Source organism: Bombus impatiens, unplaced genomic scaffold (genome assembly GCF_000188095.3).
Source record: "Bombus impatiens unplaced genomic scaffold, BIMP_2.2 scf_0777, whole genome shotgun sequence".
Classification (NCBI taxonomy): Eukaryota; Metazoa; Arthropoda; class Insecta; order Hymenoptera; family Apidae; genus Bombus; species Bombus impatiens.
The window spans coordinates 19,617-30,521 of NT_177196.1; the positions used below are offsets into that span (position 1 = coordinate 19,617).

Sequence of the window (10,905 nt, forward strand, 5' to 3'; positions counted from 1 at the left end):
CACACACACACATATGTAATAAATAACATATATATATATAACATATATATATACATATATATAATAAATAACATATATATATATAACATATATATATAACATATATATATATAACATATATATATATATACATAAAGATTACTTTACTCATCAGATATTTACAACTGAAAAGAATAATCACATATGGTCCTCAACAGAACTTCGATCTCAGTGTCATTTAAACACGCGTTAGGCAACGCTTCGTGAACGTCCAGCAATGTCTGATTTATCTAAAAGGTATAGATACGATATTTCAGGAGTTTTTTCCATCAATCTATTGCAAATATAATATAATTCATTATGCAATTGATACCCATTCATTTCAAGATTTTGTTATGTATTTCTGCTTTTATTCGTGAACGAGAGTTTCTAGTGTTTTTGATAATTATAATTATAAATATTAATTTTTACTGTGTATTTGACCGAATTGGAAAACAATTATTTATCGTGAATGTCTCTTAAATAATAAAACGCTGGGTTTGGACAAATATCGATTCTGTTTGAATTAAATTGATTAAATAACAAACTTACGGAAGGATGTTTGTGAAAATGTACTTTTGTATATGAAGCGAAAGTATACATGCAATTGAATAAAGTAATAAATAGCCTGCGAATGTTGACCTGTTTTTGAAAATATTAAGTAGCAGAACAGTAGGAAAATTTTAAAGAACCTACATATAACTTTGAACTTATGTAAACTAAAAAAAGAGTCGTAAAAGGCGATGTTGACTCTTGGAGTCAAAAGTTCATTTATGTCAATACTACTTTTAGAAATACACCAAGCAAGACAAATTATTGACGAGACACAGGACAGCCATTGTCGATTCAAAAGAAAATGCAACTAAAATAACATGTAGATATCAATTAAGGCAACATGCAGATATGCAAAAAGAAAAATAAATGTAGAAAGATATATAAAATCAAAGAGATTTAAAAATTATAAAGTTCCCCTGTGTTATGTCTAAAATGGGAATAATAAAATCATTGATATGATTCCTCATTTCAAATTTATATCGCTGTTTTTTTACTTCAGAACTGCTATAAACATTTTATATAACATAATTCGTTAAATGATGTTATCAACAAAATAAATAATTGTAAAAAATCTATATTTGTATTTAAAAAATACGCGAATAGAGAGAACTAGGATAATCGAGACCGGTGAAAAAGGATCAACCTTTTCAGCAATGGCAAGGCACATCCCGCATCTGATACAAGCAGAAGAGAAATCGATTTCTATCATGTCGCATGGTGAACAAGAACGCAAATACGGAATCTTTTGTACTACTCCAAACTCTGTTGGGTCACAGTAATAATAATAATCGGATGTTGAATTTTGCTCGTTTCTACTTAAAGTCTGCTCGTTGCCTCTTTGACACTTGGCGGATCGTTTTCTGCCGAAACCCGTTCCATCTGAGGTTAAAATCAATAAAAGCAATATTACGATAGAAACTTTTATCTCCATTGTCGTCGACTTCCGTCAAGTCTTCGTTTTCTGCTCGCTGGGTATGATACAGATTCCCAAAAAACTTTCTTCATATGAAATTTTACTAATATGTATTCATCAAAGATTACACATTTTAAAATAGGTTACCATTATAAGATTTAAAAAAAATAGCTAAGAATATCTTGAAACAGAAGAAACAAATTTTGAAGTTTGTTGGCCCGGAAATGTCATGGTAAGGTATACTTCGATATTACTTCTACTCTCGATAGGCGTCGCCGTAGTTGCTATCGACGATTCGCCTGCGCAAGATTATACATTGAGTAAACGCATAGCCTGAGTTGGGGTTTTGAAGGTTAGGATAATCGAAATAATTCACAACCATGGTAATATTTTTACTAATTTATACGTATACAAAATAGATTATCATAGAAAGACTATTTGAGTGTGTTGTTATCTTTTATAGGCCACAGCAATGAGAAAAGAGTTCCTGAAGTCAAAGAAAATGATACATCCAAATAGTAGAAAGTCTATCGCTATTACGAAAAAAGCCAAGAAGTAAATAGAATTACTATTAAATTATATGATTTTATTATGTACATTTCATTTATTTTATATGATTATATAATACTTTTGTGTACTAGCGAAGGAAATGGTCAATGTGTTTTGTTTCAGAATATCAAATAGACAGAAAGGAAAAATGTCCCGCTTGATAAAACAGAATTTAATAGGAGAAAAAATGTTGTGGATCAGAAACAATATGATTCCAGGTGTGTGTCCCTATACTCCAGAGTTAACTGCAAGTTTGTTAGAAACGTAGGTAAAACAAAGATGTATGTACATGGTGATACATAGAATGAGCATTAAAGATTTGATTGGTTATAGTCCTATGTTTGATCCAAAGGTACATAGCAAGAAATGATAAAGAAATGGAACAAATTGCTATTAAAAGATCTATAGGTAGCAATAGGAGTAGACAGCATGCTAGCAGGGAAAATATAATTAGAATAACCAAGGAGAGAGAACAAGAAGAATATGATACATGTGGAATAGGTAAAGAATTACAGTCAAATTTATTTTTAATACATGTTGATATACAAACCCTGTTTTATTTTTCAGAAATTCCTGATATTTTAAATGCAACTCAGTGTAAAATGTTAATGAATTGGAATAATGACTTACAGTGCGTGAATAATTTTAAATTTATAAGGTTTGGTAAGAATGATTTAAACAAAGCATTAGTGCTAAAAGAAAGAAAGCAAATAGCTATGCCTGTAAACAAGAAGAATTTATTAAGTAAGTCAGTTGATTCAAATGAAAATAATCAATCGACAGAATGTGTAATGGAAACAGAATAAATTCTGTAGATATACATCTTTTTTACCTTCTTCTCTATTTAAAAAGAAAAGTGAACAGTTTTATCCTTTTTTGTTTGCAAAATGCTAGAGACTGCATTTTGTCTTGCTCTTATGAAGCAGTTTATGAAGCAGAAGCAGTCATGTCACAAGGTACAAGGATACGATAGAAGAAAAAAGAAAATGTTCGATTGTGAAATATTCAACAAAACTGAAACATGTAGATGAATCACGTGCACGTCATGAATATTTTGCATCGTTTTTTCGCTTTTTCTTCATTTTTTTCTCTAGTTGCTCCATTATTTAAGAACGAAGATATAGTAATTATTCTAAAAGTTGTATATTTCAAAATGGTAAGAAAATCAATAGTAATAATGATAAATATACGATTTTAAAAGCTTTTTAAATTCTTTACATAGAATTAATCAAATAGTTTAGTATATAAAAGAGTGAACTTATGTCACATGCAATGCAGCTGCGTTTGTTGCAACAATTGCAATTCCAAGGAATTTCTCTCGAAGACCGTGGTGAAGAATTTGTTTCGTTAAATTATTATTGGTATACTTCGTCAACTTGTGATATATCGATACAACTTGCCAACCATCACTTAATAGCTTCTCCTTAATAAAAATAATTCGTAACTATTTAATAAGAAGCAGTATATTCTTAGTTATTTAGAAATTTACTTAACGATGTTTAAAAATACGAATATGTTTAAAAATTATAACGTAAATATATATGTGTCTCATTTCATGTTTCACTTAGTATATGGATCATCTTAGTATATGGATTTAATGTATCATACAGTAACTTTTCTTTGTTAGAAAATTTTAGAAATTATCTATATGACCATAACCTTATTTCATAGTGGATATATTAGATTTGATGGACTATATTTTAATTTTATTTTATATTACTATTAATAGAATAGTAAGTAGAAAGATTACGTATATGCACTGTAACATAGTACGAATAAGCTTACAATTTTTTATATTTCACCTGTAACAGCAATTTGTAATTCTGTAATTATCTGTCTTCACATAATACTTAAAATTCGCATTTTGAAATCATGTTTGTGATGTACGCATATATATGTGTTCACGTTAGTGTTCAAATTCTTATAGTTATGTGGTTTAAAAATGTCCAGTTCATCAGTTCGTAAAATGTAAGAGAATTTTTACGGTGTTTGGTATTTCAAATTTGTATTGTATAGAAACGAAGCCTCGCCGTCTCAGCCAATCCACAATCGGCTAGGCTCACTTTTGGCGGGAACCGCCATTCTACTGTCGAAGAGCGAGTCGTTAATATGTGTCACCGTTCAAAGCGTATAATCTGAATTTCTTAGTACTTCGATTGCTGTTATTACATTACATACATTATTATTAGGTTTGTTGAATTAATGTCTACCTATTTAGTTGTTTATTAGATATTATTAACAAAAGTTTATATAATCTTTCGAACTTTTTTCTGTTTTCCTCCATTGGTAGTCTATTTGATCGTTTTCATTACGTGTAGCATGTATCATAAACTTTTGAAACAGAATATAAGTTCGACTATTATTTCACTTTAATATAATTTGTTCCAATTTTGTACGTTTATTTCAACGTTTTTCATACAGTAACGTTTAGTAACGTTGATTTATGATATACACATTTATGATATGACAATCATATATATATATTAATCGTATGAATATGCACATAGGCATGCCATATTTAACGTAATACGACTAAATTATACGTAATTCTATGATTTCCCTTAAGAATACTAAGGTGGAACTAGACGTGATTAAACAAAATTCATTACTTTTTAGAAAGAGTTCAAATATCTTCAACGTTTTTTTTATTTTGAATAATTTTTTTCCTCGATCCGTAGTGCAAAATAGAGTTTTGAACAATTCGATAAAATAACTAAGATATTCTCAATTGAAATTAAAATAAAAAATTAAAAAAATAGCTCATGTATTATACGAATTGTAAATGCATGACGAGAAGATTGCAGCGTCACTAAATCCTTGTCAACAATTTTTTGTTTTCACGAGAGCTTTACAGTACCAGACGCGTGCACACGAATTTTGGTCTGTCACAAGCATTTTCGAATAATTATAAAATGAATGTAGTTTATAAGTAAGAAACGAACATTCGCAGTATAATTCTTTCAGATAGATTGTATTACATTTAGAATCTTATAAATATTTGTCAATATCAGGAAATAAGTTACAAAGCACAAATAATATTTCAAATATATTCTATTTCCGTAATATATTTTTTTATTGATGAGTAAATTAATTAGAAACAGCAGTATTTTCCGAAAAAACGCTCACTTCCCCCATCCTTCTCTGTTAATGCAGTTTTACTTTCGGAAATTTTTTGTCACCGGATGCAATGCGGTCTTAGAGTCAGTGTTTGCTATGTAACGTTTTTATAATTTAATATTTTATAATTAGATTTACTTTTACGTTTTCAAAGGCGTGCTTTGATAATGGGATCGCCTAAGGACATTGCTATTAATATTTTATAATATTCTATTACACGTTATGTTTGAAAAAATTATATCTTTCCAACTTTTTATCTATTAATCAATTTTATTTAATCAAGTAACAAGCGCAGATATCTTCGTTTCAGAATCACTTCTATTCGTCAAAATGATATTAAATCATTTGTGTTTACTCTCTATACTTTTATTTTTCATCTCACTGCTCAGCCTAACGTATTGTTTTTTGTTTTGAAACGTAATATGTCTATTACTGAAAACATATCCTTTAGTGTAGGTGTTCCAGGAATTTGACGAGTCCTATTTGTGTATGTAGGAATAGTCGACAACTCTAGCCCCCTACTCCTCCATAACCCAAACTCGTTGGGTAAATCGCGGTGCGGGGTGTCAGTTTAACGTGGACAATGAGAGGGATTAGACGTATATCCATCCATGTCATTTCGCGACAGGTGGCTTTGCACTTTGGTAGACATTTTTCTACCGTTCAAACTCACACTATTGTTACTTTCTGTGCGTTTTTCTTCATTACTTTGTTGTAATCTATTATTTAATTACCTTTGTTTCTCCGACTGTCTTTTTGATTGCTCCATTTACCGGTAGCTCGTACAATGAGTTTTCGAAACACAATTTGACCATGATCTATGTTTTATTTTCAAATAATTTATTCTTTTTATACATTTTTTTTTAATATTTCGCTTTTTTTTGTGCAGATTACTATTATTTGATTCCGAGAGAAGCTTTGATGTATTAGAGGGATGCTGCGAAATTCGAAAGGACGGGATGAAAGCCAAAAGGACGCCATGTTGATTAACGATAAATTTGATAACTTTTCGTCAAAATGTGGTAATATTTATTTATTATTAAATTAACTCCATTTCTTATAAATATTTCGTTATGTTAACGTAATTAATATCTAATATAATAAATTCTAAATTCACGGTTTTTATTAAGAATACCAAGATGAAAAGTGCAAGATTAAAGAAATTACTTTTTTCTTTCGAATATATTAAATTATGTTTCCGAAGAATGTGAATAGACTGTTTAACGTAAATTTAACATAGATTCTCTCGATTCTATTTCATTTGAGTAAGACATTCAAATAACTTTTTCATTTTAATACATAACATAATATTGACTATTAATTTCGTCTTTCTCAATAACTTTTATTACATTCGAGAAAGTACGTTATCACAGACAAGTTTGAACAGCTTCTGCGCATCGCATTTTTTTCGTGTTGTGTAGTTTTGTTTAACGATCAGAAAAGGTGCGCCATGTTGCATTAGAACGAAGTCACGTAATGCATAAAATATGTGAAGCTGTAATGGCGGACATTCAATTTGGCGGATAATTTTTACAAATCAATGGTATTATGAAATATTCATATATATGTATTTGACAATAATAAAAAATACTTTGAGAAATATTTAAAAAATTTTTAGATTTTTAGACAGGTAAGATCCATAAATAAATTTTTAGAGTTTTAGGTACGTAGGACCCACAAACAAAGTTTTAGATTGTTAGACAGGTAGGATCCATCAACAAACCTTTAGCTTGTGAGGCAGATAGAATCCATAAATAAATCTTCAAATTTCTATCTAGGTAGTATTCTATAAATAAACATTTAGATGTCTGATGCTCAGAGTTTACAAAGAAATTGTTCAAATTGGTTGCAGGTGAAAGTCTATGAAAAGAAATCTTTAGACTTCTAATAGGTAGAACTTGTACAGAAATCGTGTAATTTTTATGTAAGTAGAGACGACAAAAAATCTAAAGTTTTGATTTAAACTAATTTAAGTTTATTTCTAAGAAAGAAGATACTCTCTCATAGTACAATCAACATATTCAACATATTCAAGATCAATGTATTTAGTTGTGAAAGATATATTCATTCTGTACTTAGACGCAATATTTCCACTCCAATTTTATTTATTATATTGAGATATTTATGTAGATAGGATTCATGAAAATCTTTGAATGTTTGAAAGACTAGTTAAATTAGATTTGTAGTCAGGTAGGAAGTTGAAATTTAATTTTTACTGTTAGGTAAGGCATTTGTGAATTAATTTTATGAATGAGATCCCTGGGTATATTGATCATTCTCAAATTAAAGCCCCAACTTAGAATTAGGTAGACATTTAATAGAAAACCTAGTAATGTTAGGAAGCACTGTATCCCTGTATGTGTGTGATAGATAGATCGTTTTGAAATTAAAAATGGCAATAGAAGTATAAAATTACTGATAAAAATAAGAAAAAGAGTCTCATATAGAATTATACGATTAGTTTATGATTTAATGTAATTTTTATTTTCATGATTATCTTAAGATCTAATACAATTTTTAATTTTAGGTGGGTCTCCATTCGCAGCAACCTCCACAAGGTGAGATCCAGATAATCATATTAATATTTAACGTACAATTTCTAATTGCATCAATACGTAATTAGAATTATGAATTGTGTAGTAAATGATAATATGAGCTGATTGGTTGCGATCGCGATTAGTTTTACATAATTATATAGTCAAAATTTGTTTATTATTACCTTTTAAAGGATAGTTAATAATTGCCACGATTTACATTCCAAATTCGTTCGTAAGTTAATTAACTTTCACTCTGCCCACTGTTCTCAATTACCACGCGTCTAACCAAATTCGTCTCACGAGTGCAGCGTCGTATCCATGGCTCGTTGCAAATTAAGCGAAAATACGACAAATCTAATGAGGTGTTTTAGCTAAATTAACATTAATTCGATCGACCGAACCGGTAGAACTATCAGGAAGAGATTAAGGCGATATAATAGATCATTGATTACAAGAGTTGAGCTCACATGAGCTCTTAAATATTTCTGCAAATTGACGATATCCGAATAGTACAGTTCTTCAAATTCATAATTCTGAAAATATAGTATATAGGTCATGGAATGATTAGAATAAGGATACATATTATCATTTTCACGTATTTGGATATTCAATATTGATCAGTATATTAAAAAATGCCCAAAATATTCAAAGTGAAGTATTCGTTAAAAAATTGAGAGGGTGAAACAAATCTTTACTTAGATATTATTTCTTTAATTATATTCATAAAAATCTTCAATCTATCGATCGGAATTTCCAATTACCATCAACTTTCCAAACTTTCGTTCGGTTTGTTAACAGAAAGTTAAGAATGCGCGAGATGTCGGATAGAATCTTCAGTCTACCGATTACATGGACTCTTCTAGAAATTCATTTGCGTTGCCATTAGTTACAAATAGAACTATAGTACCTGAGGATGGTTGGCTTTTGGTATCGAAGTAAATGAGTGGAGTGCTTGTTAAATAACGTTTCACTGATGACCTATCGTAGCTGAAAATTCATAAATTATCCAGGTCTCCAAAGTTCTATACTGAATCTTGATCCTTTATTGAACCATATTCGAAGTGACTTGAATCTCTAAAGTATCGTTGATCTCTCAATTGTTTCGAAATTATCATTCAGACGTTTGTTACTATCTACGATTCCATCGTAATCGCGTTTCGATTCCTATTCGGCAAGTAGTACTCAGATAGCATCGAATTTACCACATCGGCCATTTTTACGCTCGCTTGAGCTTTACGATCTCCCGACGTCCTTGCATTCTCAATTATACTCGACGCTAATCCTCCCACTTGTTTGACGGACCGGTGCTGTCGAATTAGAAAGTTCGTTGTCTAGCTGTGACTTTTTGACTTTTGCCTTCCTTCGTCCATCTATGCGGAAAAATGACGAGGCGATGGAAAACGCGCACATAGGACGTGAAATTCAAACTGTTGATGAGAGAAAAGATGCGTTTGTTTATGCAGATGTTGATGCGCATGCGATTAAGATTTACTGAGAGTATTCGCGATGCAGTGGTTCGTTGATTGGGGTCAAATTGTGAACGAATGGCTTTATTGAATAGTAAAATTATGCCTCATAAATTTTGCAATTTGTTCGAAATAATAAAAATGAAATAGCTCTGATGAATTATGTATTGTTGGAAATTTAACATTGAAAATATTCAGTTATTAACATGTACACGTTCTTACTAACACATTGCTAATCTTGATTTATATGGTAATGTGTATTTTTGGTTGGGTTACAACCCACGTCTCCACAATCTATAGAATAAGACAAACATTTGTACCACGAATTAAGGAATTATTTAGTGAATCAATTAACGAATCATAAATTTCTTTCCTGACAACGTGCTTTAACAATGAAGATAATTCAATAAATACATCCTCTGCATCATTATGAACCTCTTTCTAGCCACCGCAAGTGTGAATACGTGACTAGGCTACGAATTTGATGGCTAGAATGCGGATGTTTATGGCAAATGCGAACACAAATGCAGGAAAAGAAAGAATGTTAAAAGTAAGTTATGTAACGTAAATAATAAATTATATAAGTAAATAATTAAGTAAAAAAAATTATATAAGTAAATAATAAAAGTTATAAAATTTAGAAGATACCACATATCCTGATTCAAGCTTTACTTCCACGTTATTCGTCGTTAAGGTGCTTATCAAAGATCCCACTTCATTTAGTCCAGTGTGATAAAACACTGACACCTAAATGTAGCTTAGAAAGTGAACGTGAAACGTCTGTTGTATATACGTAGCTATCACAATTGTCAGAACCTTCGTCGTCCGAGGATTAATCCTTTCACTGTGGATTAAGATGACTATGCGCTGCAATAACTGTGTTGTAGAACTTAAGAAAAATTATTTTATATGGATTTGATGTATACTCATTTCGCTATTGGTTAGAACAGGAAATACGTAATCGCCCATGTGTGGCAACAATTCTAAGCCTTAACAGTTTATATGGTCGTTAAAAAAGTTTGAAAGCAGTTTAAACATTAGAGTATAATGTACAAGTAGAACGATAATTTGAACAAAACCATCGTTCATGATAAAAGCGCCCCGTCGATAAGGCGTTAATCGACTCTTGTAGATCTCTCTCGGGGCTCATTTTCTCTGCCATCGTCGTTCAATTTCGCGGTCTGTAAGCGTGACCGGCGGCTCCTCCGCAAGATGCAAAGAAAGAAGCAAATGGGAAGAGAAGAGAAAAAAAAAGGAACGCGGAAAAGAGAAAGAGGCGAAGGAAGGGAGTAATTTCTCCAGTGGAATCTCGGCGACGGAATTCGAGAATCGGTCGGTAAGCGAGTCAACCGACATCGACACGAATATCTCGGCGGAGACGAGCCAGACAGCTGGAAGGAGAAGAAGACTTAGCTCGTGAATGTAGGTCCCCCGGGTCGCCACCTATAATACGAACCTCCCACCTCGAGGGAGTCGTGCCACTATCTTACAGCTTCCTTCAAGAAGCGTGCCCGTTTCATCGTCGAGTTCATTCAGTTCAGCCCGGTCAACAGGTGGACCACCTTATCGGGAGACTCGAAGCAAGGTTGACTTTAACAGGAGCGTTCCAAGAGATAGAATCTTGAACGCATACAGGATGTTTCTAAAATCGCGTCGAGCGATTCGTAGGTGATGGGATATTTCTCTGCTTCGTGAGCGGCAAGGTCGTAGGAAGTAGGATGCATCGAAACTTAGGTTTTTTTTATTGATT

General features: G+C 31.5%; 2 protein-coding genes and 1 long non-coding RNA gene across 4 annotated transcripts in view; 2 read left to right on the plus strand and 1 right to left on the minus strand.

Annotated features, from left to right (window-relative positions):
• The window catches only part of LOC100746585, a 3,443-nt gene extending 1,736 nt beyond the window's left edge, over nt 1–1,707 (minus strand). The window contains exons 1-2 of the mRNA XM_012390462.3: nt 1,217–1,707; nt 163–269 (exon numbers count right to left, since the gene is read on the minus strand). Of these exons, the coding sequence (XP_012245885.1) occupies nt 163–269; nt 1,217–1,504 (395 nt within the window). The 5' untranslated portion in view covers nt 1,505–1,707. The remainder of the gene's footprint in view (nt 1–162; nt 270–1,216) is intronic.
• A 107-nt stretch (nt 1,708–1,814) lies between these two features.
• On the plus strand, nt 1,815–2,855 carry LOC100746708 (translation machinery-associated protein 16). The gene is made up of 5 exons (XM_003492636.4): nt 1,815–1,869; nt 1,950–2,041; nt 2,159–2,299; nt 2,388–2,536; nt 2,603–2,855. The coding sequence occupies exons 1-5, from the start codon at nt 1,867–1,869 to the stop codon at nt 2,839–2,841; spliced, it is 624 nt and encodes a 207-aa protein (XP_003492684.2). The 5' UTR covers nt 1,815–1,866; the 3' UTR covers nt 2,842–2,855.
• A 1,078-nt stretch (nt 2,856–3,933) lies between these two features.
• LOC117152196 lies at nt 3,934–6,125 on the plus strand. 2 transcript variants are annotated; one of them, XR_004462505.1, is made up of 3 exons: nt 3,934–4,224; nt 5,604–5,796; nt 6,042–6,125. It is a non-coding gene; the product is annotated as an uncharacterized LOC117152196 (long non-coding RNA). The 2 variants fall into 2 exon arrangements; XR_004462504.1 differs by lacking the exon at nt 3,934–4,224 and having other exon boundaries at nt 4,802–5,796.
• The last annotated feature ends 4,780 nt before the right edge of the window (nt 6,126–10,905 follow it).